The 19,276-nt window shown below is 53.7% G+C and overlaps 6 protein-coding genes across 6 annotated transcripts; 4 read left to right on the top strand and 2 right to left on the bottom strand.

Moving 5' to 3' along the window:
* Positions 1–494: 494 nt before the first annotated feature.
* On the bottom strand, positions 495–2,777 carry N656DRAFT_799275 (potassium channel; the record flags this gene model as incomplete). The annotated part of the gene is made up of 2 exons (XM_064817851.1): positions 495–2,589; positions 2,668–2,777. The coding sequence occupies 2 exons, from the start codon at positions 2,775–2,777 to the stop codon at positions 495–497; spliced, it is 2,205 nt and encodes a 734-aa protein (XP_064669007.1).
* Positions 2,778–3,153: 376 nt separating this feature from the next.
* Positions 3,154–4,913, top strand: N656DRAFT_837837 (uncharacterized protein; the record flags this gene model as incomplete). The annotated part of the gene is made up of 3 exons (XM_064818836.1): positions 3,154–3,209; positions 3,280–3,520; positions 3,569–4,913. Exons 2-3 carry the CDS (start codon positions 3,384–3,386, stop codon positions 4,911–4,913), a joined length of 1,482 nt encoding a protein of 493 aa, XP_064669006.1. The 5' UTR covers positions 3,154–3,209; positions 3,280–3,383.
* A 2,817-nt stretch (positions 4,914–7,730) lies between these two features.
* On the top strand, positions 7,731–10,109 carry N656DRAFT_780725 (uncharacterized protein). The gene has a single exon (XM_064815437.1). The coding sequence runs from the start codon at positions 7,913–7,915 to the stop codon at positions 10,016–10,018; it is 2,106 nt and encodes a 701-aa protein (XP_064669005.1). The 5' UTR covers positions 7,731–7,912; the 3' UTR covers positions 10,019–10,109.
* Positions 10,110–11,132: 1,023 nt separating this feature from the next.
* Positions 11,133–12,421, top strand: N656DRAFT_712061 (Nucleotidylyl transferase; the record flags this gene model as incomplete). Its single annotated transcript, XM_064811786.1, has 8 exons — positions 11,133–11,304; positions 11,368–11,462; positions 11,535–11,790; positions 11,853–11,876; positions 11,926–12,091; positions 12,142–12,186; positions 12,236–12,263; positions 12,314–12,421. The coding sequence occupies 8 exons, from the start codon at positions 11,133–11,135 to the stop codon at positions 12,419–12,421; spliced, it is 894 nt and encodes a 297-aa protein (XP_064669004.1).
* A 3,254-nt stretch (positions 12,422–15,675) lies between these two features.
* N656DRAFT_790496 (uncharacterized protein) lies at positions 15,676–16,800 on the bottom strand (the record flags this gene model as incomplete). The annotated part of the gene is made up of 6 exons (XM_064816893.1): positions 15,676–15,750; positions 15,800–16,163; positions 16,222–16,301; positions 16,353–16,395; positions 16,455–16,641; positions 16,791–16,800. 6 exons carry the CDS (start codon positions 16,798–16,800, stop codon positions 15,676–15,678), a joined length of 759 nt encoding a protein of 252 aa, XP_064669003.1.
* A 1,652-nt stretch (positions 16,801–18,452) lies between these two features.
* Positions 18,453–19,207, top strand: N656DRAFT_162178 (uncharacterized protein). The gene has a single exon (XM_064808709.1). The coding sequence runs from the start codon at positions 18,564–18,566 to the stop codon at positions 19,125–19,127; it is 564 nt and encodes a 187-aa protein (XP_064669002.1). The 5' UTR covers positions 18,453–18,563; the 3' UTR covers positions 19,128–19,207.
* The last annotated feature ends 69 nt before the right edge of the window (positions 19,208–19,276 follow it).

The raw sequence follows: 19,276 nt of genomic DNA, 5'->3' as shown, positions 1-19,276 counted from the left end.
GTGGCCGAGTCACGTAAAACGACGGAGTAACGCTGTGGCTTCAACGATTGTCTCCACAACACCTTATTCACCAGAAGCAGTTGGTTGGACTTCTCTTCGGTCCTTCCCCGACGGTGTTCCCGTCACAGGTTCGATGGGTGAATACAGTGAATTGCCGTACCGATAAGGAACAATCCTTTTGAGGTGGTCGCATCATGGTCGTTTAGTACGGCTTGGAGCAGTTCATCTTCACCTCTCTCCTTCAATGCCAGCAAGAGCAGAGGACCCAAATTAAGGAGGTTAACTCGACTCATCAGCCCATAAATTTAGCCTTGGGTAAGCCATGATGTATCGTATATTTTAACTAGAGCACCAAAAGACCTGTTAACCAGAATACAATGCACCGTTACTGTGGTATACCTTGAGTCCTCGACCCTAACATGCAGTCCCCGATGTAATGTACCTTCCCCAAAACCTTCTAATCAAATCATGCAAAATGCACCGCTCATGGGAGATCACTCATCCTTCTTGCTCCTAGTCTCCTTCCTCCGCTCCTCTTTCACTTCTCTCAACTTCTCCTCTAGCCTCGCGATTAGCCTCTCCAGAATCCACTCGGCCTCTTCCTGGGATCCCATCAGCGGGCTTCTGGTCCCAACCCAACTCCACGGCGCTGGATCCTCCCCTTCCCCCTTTCCGGCCTGGCCCTCCATAACACCGGTGCGTTTCCCCTGCTCAAGCAGCTTCTTCCTCTTGACGTGCGGGTTTGCCTGGCGGTGCCTTTCGGCGTCGGCCTCGTCCTCGCCGATCAGTTTGAGATACCAAGCCCATTCGTGAAAAGTATACTTGCGCGGGGGGTGATGCTTCAGATGTCGCATGACGCGGCCAATCTCTTCAATGAGCGTGAGGTGGTAGTCTGGTTTGTGGGCCGGGATGGAGACGGGGTATTGGGGATGCGGGCCACCGTCGGTTCGCGCTCGTACGAGGTGGTGTTGGTGGTGAGGTGTCGAAGGAGGGTTCTGGAAGCTGACTTTTTTGTCCAACTGACCGGCCTGCTGTTCGGCTTTGTTTGCCTCGACTCGTTTGAAGTGGGTTTCTTCACCCTCTTCGTCGTCTGCTTTCTTGTTGGCTTCTGAGGCGCCGCCCCGTTCTGCTTGGAGGTCGGCCTGGTCCCGTTTAGCTGAGCCTTCTACGTCGTTTTCTTGGCCAGCAGCGTCGTCGATGTCCTTTTCTGTCTGGCCGATGAAGCCGGGTGGTGTCTGTTCAATCTCCTCATGGAAAAGAAAGCCGCATGACAAAGTCCGCAGGAGTTGTTTGAGATCTTTTCTAAAACCGCGCTCGCCGGGTAAGATGGTCACTGTAGCGATCTGGTCGGTTGCTTCCCGAATGCCCCTCACGACAGTATCACCGGCGTTAGAGATGAGCACAGTCGTGGTGGGCAAGGCGAGAAGGGCCCAGAAAACAAAGAAACTCTTTCCAGCATTTGACACGGGCGTTACGTCGCCATAGCCGATGGTCGTGAGACTTACGAAGGCGAAGTAGAAAGCGTCGAAGTAAGTCCATCCTTGATACTCATCCTCGCACTCCTGGAAGATTTTTGCGCCTACGCCCCAGAGGACAAACCAGCTACCTGCCGAGACGGCGAGGGCAATCCAACGGCGACGCCGAGCAGCGTGCTCCTGGATCTTTCGCATCAGCTTGAATTCTCGCTCTCTTCGTTCAAATTCGGTCAACCCCGAAACGGAGCCCAACGTGGATGCACTCGACTTGACGGGCACGAGAATGTCATCTTTGCCTTTAAGCGTCATGCTCCGCAGCATTTCGCGTCGTTTCTTCTCCAAAATTCGGGCATCAAGCCGACGTTTGCCACGGTCAACCACCAAGCTGCGAATGGAACCAATGACAAGACCAAGGCTGATGATGCCAACGAGAGCATAGGGAAAGAGAAGGGCTCTCCCAACGGTGGTCATGGGGTAATTGTCCCCAAATCCGATGGTGAAAAGAGTCACAACAGACCAGTATACCGCGTCGAGGTAGCTCCAGCCCTCAAGTTTGCCGAAAAGCAGAGCCCCAAGCAGCAGATAGAGGAGAAGCATAATCGTCTGGAGCATCAGGGTTCTCTGGCTCGGCGTGAGCATGAAGTCTTTGGGATAATGGCCAGCCCTGGCACCCATATAGGTCACAGTCATGAAAGAGGCGACCAAAAAATAGAGAATCGACGAGTAGATGCCGTAGTAAAAGGCCTGAGACCAGATGTACTCGTTGGCGGGCTCAACGACCAAAGGGCCGGAAGCGGTCGCAGTGAGGGCCACCAGACATAGCGAGGAGACATACCAGCCGACGATGGTCACGGGCTGGGCAATGGCGAACCTGAGTCTCCGGGTCATATTCAGGAGCAGTGCCATATTAGCGATTAGGGCTATTGCGAGTTGGACAGCATTTATCGCAATGAGCCAGGCGGGATCCCTGATGGTAGGGGCCGTATCAATGTCGGCCCCTGGGGGTAGGTGCTGTCGCCATGGTTGCACAAGAGCGCAGATACTGAAGGCGGACGCAACTGGGCCCAGGGTGCCCGCGACCATGGGCAGCAGGGATGAGGCAAAAAACCAGCGACTTTGCAGGTGTGTCAGCCAACATATCCAGTGCTGGAAAATCTCGGACTTGTGCAATACAATATCCAATATCACTCACCTAGGCTCAAGATGCGGATGAGAAGGCTCAGCACCTGCCGGCATCTTTGCGCCATCTGCTTCGACAGCACAAAAATGCTCGTCGATACGCTCTCCGCTTGCGTCATTCATTTTGGCAGCGACAGATCACCATGGTCTTTAGCGGTTTTGTTACGGCGAGCATTTGGCTTTGAGAGAGGCAGCCGTCCATGGGCGAGTTGACTTTGTTGATCTGTCGGAATGAGATGAACGAGTGGAAGGAAAGAAGGCCATCGATGCATTCTGGAAGTTGCCCGACTGCCAAGTAGTACCTGGAAGGTCCATGTCTTTGTATGTGTAGCAGGTACTTCAAGGAGGACGCTACTAGTAGAGAACCTGAAGGGATCGTGTTTCCACTGGACGGGCTGTGATTGGCCCATGGCTGTCACACGCCCCAATCAGGGCGTGGCTTCCAGGCGATCATGACCCATTCCAGCTTCGCCTGGCTCAACTTCCAAGTTTCTTTCAACTCAACTCCTCCACTTATGTACACTTCCCATGCGTGTACGGATACACTCCGAAGTGGTTTGTATTTTCCAGCTCTACAAGACTATGGGAAGAAATTTAAGGAGACAGACTAACATGAAGTTTCCAGGATCAAGCGAATATCTCTCTAAGAATCCCATCAACACTATTATGAGGCCAAGGTCTACTTTCAGACCTCTTTGCCAGTCACCAATATAGCCTTCGCTTAGTAACATGCCCAGATGGCTCCACGGATATAAAGCCTGGGGCCTTACGCGGCCATCAAGACTCGAAACGAGGCTATTCGGCAGTCGGCATTATACTGAGTTCGTCCGAGTGCCGTGTGCTTCTTCTGGCGACATTACTGTGAGGTGAGCGGCTCAGTGAAGCCCCTATTGCACTTCTGACCCCCATTATAGCCTGCACAATGTCTCTCACCACCACCCCACCACGCCCTTGGTGATATTTATCCCACCATTCTCGCAACCAGGCCCAGAACCGGCCGTGCCATTGCCAGCCTGCCTCCTACACCACCCAACCGCCATAATCAACTACAGGTGGCGGTCACATACGGAGGATGAGAGGCCAGACGTTCACCTCCAGTGGCCTACGCCGCTTCATGATGTCCTCTTCGGTTATTCCTGGCTTTCGTCCAAACTCGGCCTCACCGATGGCACCTCTCCCGGGCCTCGCTCTGCCTATGTCTACGGCTCCTACCTCGGCGCAAGCCTCGCCGCCAGCCTCGCCCTAACCGAGTCACACTTGCCCCATCCTTCCCGCCCCATGACTGTCCGCGGTCTGATAGCGCACAACGGCATCTATAACTGGACCATGTTTCTTCCCGACCACCCCATTCACAAGCTCTCCAGGGCCAGGCGGCGAAAGGGTCTGGTCTTTCCCCTTCCCGTCTCCAACACCCTCTCGGAGGACGAAGCCGATGACGACGACATCTTCGCCCTGCTAAAACGCCAGACCACTTTCCTCTTTTCCGATCCCGCACAACTCTTCGACCCCTTCGCATCACCTTGTCTGTTCTTCCACTCTCCCAACCTCCACGTGCCACAGGATTTCACCACGCCGCTCACGGAAAACTCATCCCTCCTGCCGCCAGAATGGACCCAGGCCATAGATGCCCTGTCCTCCTCTTCCTCTTCCTTTTCCATTTCCACGGAACCGTCCTCGCCCGATTCGCCTTCCCACTCAGACCCAGAGTCTGCCGCCGCCCTGCTCGCCCGCGCAGAGCACCAGGCAAAACAACTCCGGCCCCCGCGGAAAGGCTACCTGGTCTTCCCGCCGCGGTACTCCACGCTGCGTCTGCCCGAGACACTGCTGCTTTACAATGACGATGACGATCACGTCAGCGGCGGCAGCAAGACCCGCATCAGCGCTAGTACCAGTACCCGGTCTGGCGCCAGGAACAACGCTCCTTCCGCAGCCCGCCGACGGCAGCAGAAAAGCCGCAACAGCTTCAGGGTCCAAGCAAACGAGCTGGCGGGACTGATGCGTCGCAGTCTGCGGCTGCTGGAGTTCCGAGAACGGACGGTGGGAGACGACAACGACGAGGACTATGAGGCTGTGGTGGATCTGGAGGACGCGCGGACGCGCGAGGCGGAGCGGAGGGTACAGATTCGCGAGTTGCGCAGGCTGCAGCAGGCGGGGGTTGAGACGGGGGCTGCCGTGCCGGGGCTGGACCAGGATGGGGAGGAGAGGGTGGCTGACTGGTTGAGGGAGCGGATTGATGAGGAGGGGAGGCTGGTGTCATGATTGTGGCATGGGGAGCGGAGGGGGTATTATTGTTGGGTTATCTGTTTGGAGCTGTCTTATTGTCAGAGATGTGCAGGTACGCTTGCCTTCCATGTTGTGGGTATATTTTTGCTGGATTTCATAGCGCAGCATAGAAGAGTCTATCCGGAGACCCGTTGCATACTTGCGTACAATGAGCGAAAGGCCAGACTCGGTCATCTGGGCTGCTTCATCCACGAGACATGACGCCCACTTTTTGATTGACCTGACGGCGCTTGCTGTGTTCTTCTAGACGGCGTTGTCGTCTTCCTTCAGGTCTGACTGCCTCTATTCCCAAATGATGCCATGTGACGTGAGAAAGGGAACTTAGGAACGTCAAACTTAGCAAGAAGAAACCATGGTTGGATATACCCATTTGGCTTATGCTTTGTAGTATTCACTTTAGGGGCCACTGCGCGATAAGCTCTCGTCATTCGCGAGGCAGGTCGCGATCTAACAAAAAGGAGCGATTAGGAGTGAGTGTTCCGGTGACTCAGGTCAGTTACAGTATGAGCCAATATCCATCTCGAATCTTAGCCTCATTCACCTTCTGCTCTGTCGTCGGCGAGGTGGTGTTGATGGTATCCAAGGGCGTCTGCCTCAGCTGGACATCCGTCCCAGCCGAAACTGGAGGTACAGGCACGGTGCCGGGGGTGACGGTGAAACGAATTCCCCCCACATCTGAAGAACTTGGACGCAAAAGGTGGGGAGCCTCCAGCAGGGGACGAGCCCGGTGCTGACGACGGCGAGCTGGAACCGGAATTTCCAGTTCGACTAGGAATCAACTCCAGCGGGAGATAACATGAGAAAGGAGTAGAGCAGGACTTACCATGTCCCTTCTCCACCTGCCCTGCTGCTCTCAAGAGGGAGGCCATCTGTCATCGCTGTCTGCCATTTCTTCCTTCGTGGAGGTGAGATAATGGTGGTGTCTGGCCCTGGTTCTAAGTTCCCTAACGAGGATGATAGTCCTTCCCAGGGCGTCGCTTGGACCCTTGGCTCGGGCCCCAGCCGTATCTGGACTCGCCGTTCGTACCAGGCATCTCGTAATTTTAGTCGTGAAGCTATCGCGCTTGTTAGTGAACTTGACCAGGTGAAGACCGATGGGCTGCTGTGCCAGTATGTGGTAACCGGCGGTGGCAGCGTCTTTGCGGCTGGTGGGGTGAGGGGGGTCTCTATTGATAGTCAAACGGTCGTCTGGAGATTGTGTTCTGCGCTACAGACAAGGCTATATCATTAGCATCACGTCTTACAAGTTTCTTCTGGTCTGGCGATCAGGTTTGGCCCAGCCTCTAAACTAAGGAGCTGGCTGTCAGGGAATATCGAGATTCCATGGAACGGCTCAAAACCGTCAGGTCGCGAGATCAGTCAATAGTGGGGTGAGGGGGGTCTCTATTGACAGTCAAACGGTCGTGACCGGAAGATCTTGTGTTCTGCTGGTTGAAAAGTCAAAGGGTCGTCACCGGAAGATCTTGTCTTTTGCTGGCGAAACTGTCAAAAGGCGATTTGAACCCGGGACCTCTTGTTTGCAGTTTGGATCTTTACCACTCTACTATACTACCCTGGGGGGGTGGAAGTGTGAAGGTCGAGTTGACTTATCAAGCCCGTTAGCCCACCTCAAGAGAAACTTGGGATGGAACTCTCAACAGTGGAGGGCACAACACCTCTAACGGCTCATTTTCTTCGGAATTTACGCCCAAAACCCATCTACCTCCCCTTCCAAGTCTCCTCAAGCCTGCTCAACATAGCAATCGGGCACCCTGGGCCGCCGGACCGCTCATCGTTTGGAGTCGATATATCATAGGTGCCCTCTCTCTCAAAAATGACGCTGTGGCAACGGCGTCCGACATGTTCTACGGTGCTGAGGGCGGTCGACACCGGAAAGCCCTCACCAATCGAAAACCACTGCTGGACAGGCGTATCACCAGTTTAACGTGGTGCCTGCCCGGCTCCCTCCCTGGAGTCTGCAAGACGATCATAGCCGCAACCTTACCGAAGGCACACCGGAGTGCTTGCTATTCTTCATGCTACTCAAGTACTCTGCTGTAGCAAGGAGGTGTCCGAACACAGATCTAGATAGGGAGATGCTCCTCGTCGAGGTGGTTACGTATCAGCAGAACCAAGGTTGTGCAGCAAGATACAGTACTCCCACCGCTTTGTAACCCCCTGGCAGACAGGACACCACATGGAATGGCCCTAGTCTGACTATGCCGACAGCCACGAGGGCGATTAGTGACAGCCCTTTGCAGTTGCGACAGTTGCGGCTGCATACCTTATTCGAGAAGTATACCTAGGACGGCAACGCCGAGCCATCATGGCCACCGGCTTAGCCTGTTTAGAGTTGCTCCATCATCATCCATGCCTGGCATCGTCGCCTGCTCATGTGGGAGGTCGGGTTCCAGCTGACAGACCAAGGGCAGGAATATCGCAGCACAACTCCAATCGCCAGAGCAAAACAACGACACGATTGGGGATGGCGTCAGGGGCAAAGCACGGGCATACTGTTGTATGACTAAAGACCATCAACAGCAAAAAGCGTGGCTGGTAGGATAGTGTGTTCTCATGTGTAAGGACGTTGGATGATGTCCTTGAGTTGTTCCCTTTCTGTTATGCCAAGACCCTTAGAGTCGATGGTGAAGTGGTGAAGGGCGGAAGTTGTTCCCACATGATTTGTCACGGGCGCCCTTCGCTTTGACACGCATATGGATTTGTCAGACCAGCCATATAAGGTAAGGAACGTATCTTCGAGACTGCGAGATAGAGCACCAAGCACCGCAACGTAGAAACAGATGGAAGGCAGTGAAATCAAGCAACAACGATCTTGGCCTAGTTTCTTGGGACTTCCTCCGGGTGATTCATGCTCCGCACAATCTGGAGCATCATTTGCTTCTTACCTATAAGCTGGCAGTGTCCCGAACACCGAGTCTCTGGGGCATAGTACACTAGGAGCTCTCGTTAGCGTCAGCCTTATCACATTCCTCACCATGGCATTGTTCTTGGACCACTCCAACGGCTGGCACCCGGGAGAGCTGGCTATCCACAGTCTCCTTAAAGTACCCACCTCGAACCGCCAGAACCCTACGACTGCTGGACTACCCGTTTCCTATGCCCGCCGTGTCTCGGCCTCGCCGCTGGTGGCCGTAGGGGCATTGGATGACCAAGGCCAACCATGGACCACGATCTGGGGCGGCGAGCTTGGCTTTGCCCGACCCATAACACATGGCGTTCTCGGCATGCGAAGCCTGGTTGACAGGGCCAATGACCCAGTGGTCCGCGCCTTGCTGGGAAAAGCAGCTGCAGGGCAGGTAGTACAGCCTACTGAAGGCAATGCCATGAGCGCCTTGAGCATCAACCTCGAGACCCGAGACCGCGTCAAGCTGGCAGGGAAGATGATGGTCGGTACAGTTGTGGCCCGTCCAGATAGCGAGACCACCGGCGAGGCTCAGGTCGGCATGCTCATCCACGAGAGTCTGGGCAACTGCCCAAAGTATCTGAATAAGAAAACGGTCCGCGCCCATGTCCCATCGCCGAAGCTGGTATCGTCTTCTTTACCTCTTGTGCCGGAAGCGCTGGCCCTGATCGACAAGGCAGACATGTTCTTCCTCTCGTCCACCAACGGCCAAACGATGGACACAAACCATCGTGGAGGTCCACCCGGCTTTGTTCGCGTCGTTAGCAATCTGCCCGATGCAGGCGTTGACGGGGATGGAGGCTTAGTCCTGGTGTATCCAGAGTACTCCGGTAACCGGCTCTATCAGACGCTGGGCAACCTGCACACCGACCCACGCGTTGGTATCGTCATCCCCGACTTTGAGACCTCGGACGTGCTCTACCTTGCCGGCGAGACACAACTCCTCGTGGGCCCAGCAGCAGCAGCACTGATGCCACACACCAACCTAGCGGTCAGGGTCACTGTCCGTAAAGCGCTCTTCGTCAAAGACGGCCTCCCCTTCCGGGGCACACCGGGGGAGCCAAGCCCCTACAACCCACCAGTACGGCGGCTAGCCAGTGAATGCCCTGCACCCTTCAGCCAACAACAGCCTACCGCATCCCCCATCGCAACGGCCACCCTTCTGCGCAGGGAGCTGCTCACCCCAACCATAGCCCGCTTCACCTTCCGACTGCACGCACCACACTCCACAGAGAACAACATCAACAACAAACCCCTAACCTGGCTGCCGGGGCAGCACGTCACGCTCGACTTCTCGCGCGAGCTGAACATGGGGTGGAGCCACATGAACGACAGCGACCCGCAGAGCCTTAACGACGACTACATCCGCACCTTTACCATCTCCAGCCCACCACCACCACACCCGGCTGAGAATACCGAAAGGGAGGAGCCGACAACAATGCAACTCACCCTCCGCAAACACGGCCCGACCACAGCCCTCCTCTTCTCCCGCCCCATCCGGCACGACATTAGCCCGCTCGAGATCCCCGTGCTGGCCATCAGCGGAGAGGAGCGCTTTCGCATCCCGCTTGGTCCTGGTCTTCATCCGGGTCCTGGTCCTGGCTTTGAGAGCAACCACCACGACTTAGCCAGCAGCGGCAGCGGCAGCAGTGAGGGGAGGCGGCGGAAGAGGAGTGTGTTTGTTGCCGGGGGAGTGGGCATCACGCCTCTCCTTGCGCAAGCACCACTTTTGTTAGCACCCTCATCACCACAAAAATCGCAACCGCAATCGGCTTCGCAACCGCCAGCCGACACGGACCTCGCCGCGGCGCATCGTCTTGAGGTGCTGTGGAGTCTGAAGGCGGCGGATCTGCCTTTTGCCGTTGACGTGTTTGAGCGGATCGCGGGGCTGAGCAGGATCACGAGGGTTTTTGTTACTGGTGGGGAATTAGGAGGGGACGAGGAGGGGATGATGGAGAGGTTGAGGGCGATGGGAGTACGCGTTGAGAGGAGGCGGATGGCCAGGGCCGATGTGTTGCAGCTGCATGGTGCTGAATCTGATGATCGGGATGATGACGGGGATTATGCGAGCCGAGGGCTCGAGACAAAATACTTTGTCTGCGCGAGTGCCGGCATGCGGAACGTTGTGCTGGGCTGGCTTGAAGGGTGCGAGGTTGTCTCGGAGAGTTTTGAGTACTGATTGCTGTAGAGTACTGCGTAATGAGGATGTCGATGGGAGTTGTTAGAAGACGTTGATTCCTCATTGTGTCTAAAGTAAACAATACCTAACAAGTTTAGGTAATTACATTCAGTGGAGTTTCAACCCCTCCGAAGTCGGGGCATCTTAATGAGATGTCACTTGCAGGCAACGTTCGTTAAACAGGATGGACGAACATTACCCGTTGGCTCGGAGCCCACGGGTAGTTCATTGAGGGCTTTTGGTCTAACGGATTCAAGCCATCAGCTCAGCACGAAAGACCTCAGTGGTCAGTGGTCTTGAGTCACTGAAACACTGTCAACACGAACCCAACCGCACAATACTACGGTGCAGTATGTACATGTGACTACTACCTAGTAACACAGTACCTTAGGATTTGCAGTTCAAGTTGAATCAGTGTTTGAGCAAGGCTATCCAGGAGACATTACAACTCCTCCGAGCCAGTTCAAAGCACAATTGAGCCGTGTGATAATTAATGGGCGATACAGATAGATCTCGTGCCCATGGTTTGCAGTTTCCTCAGTTAGTACTAACCTGCGCCTCAACCTACAGTGATTACCTACTTCGTATCCCCCAAACTCCCTTCCAGCGCATCGAGAGAAGCCGAAACCCACATCCCCGACATTTTCGCGAATGAAAGCTTGGATTGCGTGTTTTCCAGGCTAGTCTTCCCGAAACACCGGCCGCCGGGACACAGTCAACGTGCCTAACAGAGCCGCTGACACAAACCCCGCCTCGGTGCGTGGTGGCTGAATAATGGAAGAAGCGAAGAGCTCCTCAGACCCTTTTAAACCTAGCAATCTCAGATCTGGGTCCGCATCAATTCGCCCGTCGCATCCACACCCCGAAACTGGAGTTAAACACAATTCCCTCCCGATTGACCAGGCCATTACATTCATATCATTTCGGCTGCTCTTTCAATTGGCACCGACAACTGGATTCGGCATCACCTTGCACCCGCCTGCTCGGGTCCCCTGCCCGAGCTGACTTGACTGCCCCGCATCCTCGGTACTCAACTGCGGGCTGCCGAACTGCGTCACCTGCAGCCCTCTACCTTCTCTAGACATCACGGCCATACGCGATACTCAAATCCACCATGACGCCCGAAACAGCGAGCCCGGCGACGAATGGCCCTGCCACACCCTCCGACCAGCCCGCCTCTAGCGGACCAAACGCTCCCTACCGTTTCCCGACCGACAAGTTAAAGCGACGGCAAACACAACCGGGAAAGACGCCGTTGGTGCTGGTGGCTTGCGGGTCATTCTCTCGTCAGTTGTCATCCATATCACCCTTCTGGGCAGCTACATCTGCTAACGCGCGCTTCGCCTCAGCCATCACTTTTCTCCATTTACGCATGTTCGAGATGGCGTCCGACTTTGTCCGGTTCAACACGGACTTTGAAGTGTGCGCTGGATACCTATCCCCGGTATGGACGGCCGAATGACGATGGGGGAACACGCGAGCGAGAAAACGTCTGACAATGTTGGCTTATGTGCAGGTCAGCGACGCATACAAGAAGGTGGGGCTAGCCCCCAGCCACCACCGAGTCAACATGTGCTCCCGAGCCGTCGAGCACTCGACCTGGCTGATGGTCGACCCGTTCGAAACGGTGAACTGCAACGAGAATGGCGAGCCCGAATACGTCCCTACGGCTAAGGTTCTGCGGCATTTTGATCACGAAATCAACACCGTTCTCGGGGGCATCGAAGGCACGGATGGGCAGATGAAGAAAGCCCGCATTGCGCTGCTTGCTGGTACGATTTCGGTTTCCCCCGTTCTGCCACCAAGACGCCATGCTAATATCGTTACTCTATAGGCGCAGATTTGGTCATGTCCATGGGTAAGGCTCTCGGATGCAAAATTGCACGACACCTACTGACCAGGACTAGGGGAACCGGGCCTGTGGGCACCGTCGGATCTGGATGTTATCCTTGGCCAATACGGAGCCTTCATCATTGAGCGGTCAGGGACCGACATTGATGAGGCCATTGCATCACTGCGGCAGTATGAGAGTAACATCTGGATCATCAGCCAGGTCATTCAAAACGATATCAGGTCCGTATAGGTGCTTCCTCCACCTATTCATGGTACTAACATTCGGGCAGCTCCACAAAGGTCCGACTGTTTTTGAAGAAGGATCTGAGCGTCCGGTAAGCCCGTCGATGAACCATCTGCCACTGCTGTACTGACATCGCCTAGGTATCTCATTCCAGATCCTGTTGTAGAGGTTGGCATCCCGATGGCCCAGAGTTGCTAGCAATTGCTGACGTGGAGCAGTACATCGAGGAGCACCAGTTATTCCAGGGGCCACAGGGAGAATCAAAGGACAAGACGCCAGGGGATGGAGATCCCGGTTCCTCGAACACGAAGCCTGTGAAGGGCTGAGTGAGCGACGCGTCCGAATTACAAATGGGCACAGGGGTCTCAAAAGCGCTTTTACTATGGGAGAGACCCGAAGGTCGCGAGAGCCGAGGTCCCGAATAAGGCGCTGAGGTCGGCAATTAATAGCGAGGCGGTGATGCATTACGCCGCGCCAACGAACGCAAGAGGCACTAAAGAAGGCCAAAGTGATTACGAGAGTCGATGCATTCAGCATAATACCCCCCTTTGGCGGCTTGAATTGGGAAAAGCGAAGCTCTACTACCGAGAGGGAAAGCCATCGATCCTTGGAGAGGCGGTCTGCGTTTGGGGAATCGGCGTCAAACCGGATTTTATTTTCTTGTATAGACATACCTACCGATACTCTTTGCAGTATCGACTTTGACGCAAGAATTTTGATGCCCGTCATGACCCGTCGTTTCCAGGTTGGCAATCTCTCCCATCTTGGTTTGCGCTATGTATCCGTATCTTGAAATGACATCATTGCTGGTGGCGGTCATTGACCAAGGATCTGCTATGCACGATCATTCTGTTGCTGCATGCGGTGGCCGATCGTGATCGGATGCTGGCATCCTGCAGCAGTTGGGCTGATACTGTAACGTTACCAGCCCGCTGGGACACGTTGGCTCGGGGGGTTGGGTCGGGCTGCTCCGTACTCCGTACATCAGATGTGTTTCGGGCTGACGTTGTGCGATGGCTCAGTCCTTGAAGAACCCTTTTACATCTAGCTCGCACTTTTTACATCCCATACTTAGCAAGCTGATTGATTGTAAGGTTTGTGCAGGTAACTGGATGACGGGAAGGAAGCATGCTAGAGCGGTGTACTGCTGGAATTGCAAAATACGCTCAGGTTCATGATCACCGCCTCCATGGAGTAACGTAGAGTCATGATCCTTCGATTGTTTTTTTGGGTGCTTTTGGTTTGTGGCATGGAGAAAGCAAAATGCCACCTTATCAAGCACAAATTTGTACTGCACTAGCACATACGACCATACCTACTGGAAAGCTCGGGATCCCGTCCGCTCTCCCCTAGATAAACCAGTAAGGGCCAGATTAGTAGTTGGGTCGGTGACGACCAGCGAATCCCTGGTGTTGTATGTTTTTTGCCCCTTTGTGCCATTTTCTATTTACCCCTTCCCATCCTCATGGAATTTTCTAAATACATATGTCAAGCAACATTCTCTTGGATTATAGGAACTATTCTTTAAAGGAGAAAGTCATCAATCGTGAGAGCTCTCTTGGTCACCGCTGAATCAGGCCCATGTGATAGGAGTGAGTTGCGACTCAAGTTCAACCGCATATTTCCTATGCCTGCTCTGTCCAAGGACATGAACGCATAAAGAGAGCTATCTATCTATGTACAAGCATACGAATTCAAAATACAATGCCCCTTTTCGATCTTCATCATTCATAGCTTTCAAGCATACCCTCCCGTTGCTGAACCAACTCATGAGTCTACTACCTAATCCAGAACGCCATTCAAAGCCCAAAAACTGCATCCGACCTTGATATACAATGACCTTGCAGAAAACGACAACAGATCGCCCCGCCCATATATCCTCATTAGATCCTCGTCAGCCGTCGTCTTCACCCACACTTCATCGAGCCGCTGCTCCCTGCCCCGAGGGGGGGAACACCGGAAGAGATCCCAATCCCAAGGAGAATATCTCTTCTTCCAGCGCTGCGGGTTATCTCAGTTTAACCCGCATCACAGGGCTCCAAGCTCGCAAGCTCGCACTTGTATAAGCAAGCCTCCGCCGTCTCTGCCGGGCTTCAGCCGTCCGCGAGCAATCGTACGCTCCCAAGCATGACCGCGCCAGAAAGATGAATCGCTCTAGGGGGAAGGAGGCCGGGTCGATCAATCGGCCAAGTCGCTCGCGCTGCTCTCCGACGACGTCGTCACGGTTCCGTGCACCGTCCTGCGCGCCACGCTGACGAGGTGATAGATGCCGAATGCTATCAGGGCGAGCACAATGAAGAGCACAATGACGATGACGGCGATGACGTCGTTTTGCTTCATCTTTGCTTGCTGAACCTAGTCTTGTCTTTTTCGCTCCCGCTCGTCGTCGACCAGCAAACCCAAAATGCCCTTGGTACGGCGCGTATGAGGGAGGATCGGGTGGTTGGGGGGGGGCTGGATTGGGAGGGAGGTTTCGCAAGCTTCAGGCCAGGCTTAGACAGGGCCGCCGTGTGCAATCGATCTCTGGGAGTGTATGACCGCTTGCTCAAGGCTGACGGTAGCTCGCCGGCGCAGGTCTGCTGAGCTTATGGACCTAGTATTTTGCGCTGCGTTGGCGATAGCGGTGTGTATGTGTCTGTGTAAGTAACACCAACACAATCAAGTCCGTCTGTTAGAACTGTTAGCTGGCGAAAGGAAGTTGGACAAGCAACAAATCGGACTTTGGGGAGCGTTCGCTCACAGTTGAAGTAATTGGGCGGTAGACACGGGACTTCCGGAGCTGTAGGACAGCTCACCGTTGCGGGGTTGGGCAAGAGCTCACAGAACTGACTGGCATATGCCGTGGTCCGTTTGTTGCGAAGTTTTTGTCCGTTGAGCTCAGGCAGGAGACCACGGAAAAGCAAATGGCTCAATTGCAGCTCAAGGCTAAGCAGCTCAGCAATGTTCCAGAAAAGTCATGAATCTCAAAAATGCAGGAGTTGGGCTGGCGGGCGCTGCTCTGCGCGGGATGCAGGCGCACACAGTCAAATAGGGGCGGTTGCCCCGCCACCTCATTGTGCGAAGTCAATAAAAGGGAAGGCTGGCAGGCCAATGCAAGCCTGTTAGCGCGGCCGTTTCCCGCTGGCACCCCTGCGAGCCGACAGGGTGCTCACGGACCATCCTAACCAACCTCTCCCAAAACCCTGGAAGGCCGCGAGATTCGATTGCATCATGATCTGTGCTCCGCTCCGCTGCCTTGAGCATTCCTGGATCGGCCACTCAAACCAAGACGAGATTGAGAGGGACAAATCCGGTGGTTTGCACCTGTTCATTTCTAAGTACCGAACGGAAATCCATTATTTGCTAACTACTGAGAGCCATGTGCGCGCATATCTCGCAGCGTATGCTGTGAATTCGAGGCGCTGTAGGGGCTCGGCCTACAAAGCGAACCAGATTCTCATGCAAGGGCAAAAGTCCAGCTAAAACTCCCGTTGATGGAACCGCTCGAGACGCCAGTCGCGTGGATCGCGGGGATGGACAACCAGACCGAGCAACGGTAAATCTGTCGAGGGCCACAAGGCTGTGAAGTACTAGGGATTCATTACGGGGTTGTGACTGAATCCGCATCTGGATCCCTCCTTACGATCCGGATGTGGCGTTCGTAGAACTGCAACATCTAAAACAAGGTCAGTCAGTTGGCCGGGAGTGTAACCTAAAAAACAAACCTTTTGTGGAGCTCTTTGGTAAATGACTCCAGTTTCGTGGCAGGTCTTGTGGCCGTTCTTCCATGTGAGATAAACCATGAGCTTGCCCGACTCTTCGTCTTCGCACGCGTCTAGTTGCGCGATATGATCCTCCCAACTTCCCGGAGGTGGCTTCCATGTTGCCGCTCTAGCGCTGAGCGGCGGCTCTGAGTCTGCTGGATGATCGCCATTTCTCTTGGACCGCTTGGACCCTGGTTGTGGTGTTGACGACGAGGAAGGCCTGCCACGTTTCTTAGTTTTCAAGGCCTGCTCTGTCTCTCTGATAAGGGCCTCGCGGCCGCCAATACTCTCGAGGTACTCGTTCAGTGCCTCTGACGCATTTTCGCTGTTGTAGAACGGATCAGTCCAAATCTCGTGGCCTCGCAATGATCGGGGTTGCGTACATCAGATTCTCTTCGGGCTCCCATGTGCGATCCGACTTCTTTTCATATCCTTCCCATTTGACTTCGAAGAGCGGTTTTCCCTAATTCCCTTGGTTAGAGCTGAGCAGATAGCGTGATGCAGATTGCCTCACAGATTTGTCAATCATGTGTGACATGATTTTCTCCACAACATAACTGTACAAGTGTAAGCCGTCTTTGTGCCGGAAATACCGGGGCATTGTCCGAAGCCATACACTTCATCGTCTCCCTCATCTCCTTCTTCGTCCTCGCCAGCATCGCCGTTCTTATCGTCGCCTTGTACAACATCTTCCTCTTCGGGGTCCTCCACCTTGTATTGAACTAACTTCCTTCCCCATCCGGATTTCGTTGCGCTGGAGCGCTGGTCGACTTCCTTGTCGGACGCCTCCTCGTCGCTGAATGCTGTGTTTGTGTCAACGAGTCAGATGCAGCTCGCTATATGAATTCCCGTGAGGGCCGATCCCAAGCTACACCCGTTGGCGACGCGACGCGATCAGCCGCGACTCGGCGTTTAGCTCCTCGGCCAATTGTGAATGATTTATCAAGCTTACCTGGCGGCATTGTATCTAAAATTGATGCTATGAGAAGAAGCTCTGTGCCGTAGAAGGAGTGTTGATTTGACTGAGCTCTAATCTGTGGCTCCTGCCTCTGTTCGAGATGCAGAGGTTAGCAATGAAGTGCTGGAGTTTGCGCCAGGACGCGGAAAAACTGGGGCTGAGGCAATCGCAGCCCGAGGCGCGCAAATGTGTCACGTGCAACCGGTGATTTTGGCGGCTGTTGGTCACGGACTCACGGTTCTGTTGTACATAAATTTGAACCTTTGGTCCGTGGGTAGTTTACAATAATTATACCTATCTCGTGATATATATGTAACTTACACAAAGTTGGTACGAGCAGTACTCCGTATCTGTGTGTGTAACTTACGATTATATTTTTCATCCAGCCCAGGTTCATATCGACAGAGAAGAATCAAATTGTAGCAGGATTACTCCGTACCTCCGTACACGTACATGCTATGATACATTAGTTCTGCTCGCCAGGCTGAGAGCATTCCAAATATGCTGGTTGAGTCGTGTTGATCCACAATGGGCTTGTTTCCATTCTGTGAAGTTGGTGTGTCTGCCACTACCTACGAGAATGAAAAGAAAGACTCCAAGGTGGTTTCATGGACCCCACCAATCATCGGTCGTAAGAACCATGCAATCTATGACACCATCTCCGAGACTGAAAGACTGAATGAATACACTTCTTAGGGATGTTACCAAGTGCATTATCCAACTGCGTTTGGAATGTCTCAGGAGTTAGGGAATATTCACTGCTAGAAGCTCACTCCAAATTCACTCGAACTGCTTCGTCTCTGCCAAGAATCGGCATATAACAGACATACAGATGGCGATTATGAAGCCCTGACGAGTAGCGTTAGGCCAGCGATCGATCGATCGGGTACTTTTCCATGGATAGAATTGGCAGTGGGCCCTCGCACAAAAAGGAAAGCACATGCCTCAAATCTACAGGTTCTCATGCTGTCTGGATAACGAACGTCAACCTGAAAGAAGCAATAAGGTAGCCTCACGAATAACTACGACGCAGCAGCACATCCCGTCCTTTCATGCAATATATCAATGCATTGGAAATACGGAGTACAGCCGCTAAAGAACATTTCTTATGTACCGAATGTACGGTAATCACAATAAATAGTTCGTCTGGACCGCAACTCTCGATGTTAACGTTAGCGAGGATGACAGTACAAAATCGCTTTGTTCTGCTAATCAATAAGGTAACACAAACTACACGACACTCGGGACATGCGTGCAATGCATCCCGAGGCGGATCCGGCATTCTGGGCCACTCCGCTTCTCTGCGGCACGTTGACGTGCATTACACACATGTAGTTTAAGTGTATTCATGTATTGAATGTATTGAGTGCATTTCACTACCTTAGGTACTGTGTGTGTACTGTACAGGACATCAGGTACCCACGTTCCATGCCACGCTCCGTCGACAACAGCCCTGGCGCATTATCAAATGCAAGCCCGCGGTCCAGGCCGTTGATTAGCACCAAGCCAAGGGCGAAGAGAACAGAGACAGAAGCCGGTTCCATGGCTTTCCGGCACTAGTGTGATTATACAATACAGTACAATACAGGAGCACTACCATAAACTGGATGTACTGTAAATACATGTAAATACAGTACACCACACTAAAGGGTTACCTGCAGAAGTTGTGTTGACAGGGGCGTTACGAACTGCAACCGTTGGAATCCACCAGTTGCACCTTGTCTTCTCTTCTGGAAAGGATGGATCCAGTCATTCAATATTTTCAAAATGAACGAAATGGGACGACGATTCTGTACGGTGCTATCGCACAACAATGAGCCCCTACCATATTCAGAGCCAGACGGTGGCCGTCAGTATGCAGTGTTTCATCTACGAGTAGATGCACTACCTACCTATGTAGATGAAGGAACGGCAGGAAAGGCTCTGTCGCTTGCCACGCGAGGACTGTGGAATTCTTCTGCAGGTACGGCATCCACGGATGCAACTCTAAAATCAATGACTGGGCCAGAAACATCCCCTGCACCTCTTTCCACTTTCTCGAAGCCACAGATCAACACAACGGCTTCGGGCCGCAAGCCAACAAGCAAATATATCTCCATTGCCATGGGGTTTAATCCCTGTTTGGCCAATACCTGCCCTGTCAGGGAAAGGGGCCAGAAATCCGAGCGTACCCTTCCGCAATTTATCGTGTCGATGGTACTTCTCCAGAGCCAAAAAAGCATCTGCTGGCTCCAGACACGTTGTCGACCCCATAAAGCACTGCCTCCCCGGGTTCCTTGGAAGCTTTCTGCCGTTTCCCTTCCTGGAGGGATCCCAATGGGTTTAAGTTAGAGAGCGCCGCTTCTTGGACCGAACACCCCTTGTGCCATTACGCTGCTGCGTGTTTGTTACCTTCCAGCTGTGGTACTCTGCTTGGGTGAACTCAGATAATGATCCGAACCCTGATCCTTGCTCTCGCACCAGAGTGATCCGGCCGCGGG

This window comes from Canariomyces notabilis (genome assembly GCF_033297395.1).
Source record: "Canariomyces notabilis strain CBS 508.74 unplaced genomic scaffold N656scaffold_15, whole genome shotgun sequence".
Lineage (NCBI taxonomy): Eukaryota > Fungi > Ascomycota > Sordariomycetes > Sordariales > Chaetomiaceae > Canariomyces > Canariomyces notabilis.
Note: the sequence above shows the minus strand (reverse complement) of the source record. Positions and strands in the feature narration are given on the sequence as shown.

Excerpts from the sequence above, each read along its gene's own strand:
- N656DRAFT_780725 (XM_064815437.1), top strand. The coding sequence starts at position 7,913 with ATGGCATTGTTCTTGGACCACTCCAACGGCTGGCACCCGGGAGAGCTG.
- N656DRAFT_162178 (XM_064808709.1), top strand. The coding sequence starts at position 18,564 with ATGAACGAAATGGGACGACGATTCTGTACGGTGCTATCGCACAACAAT.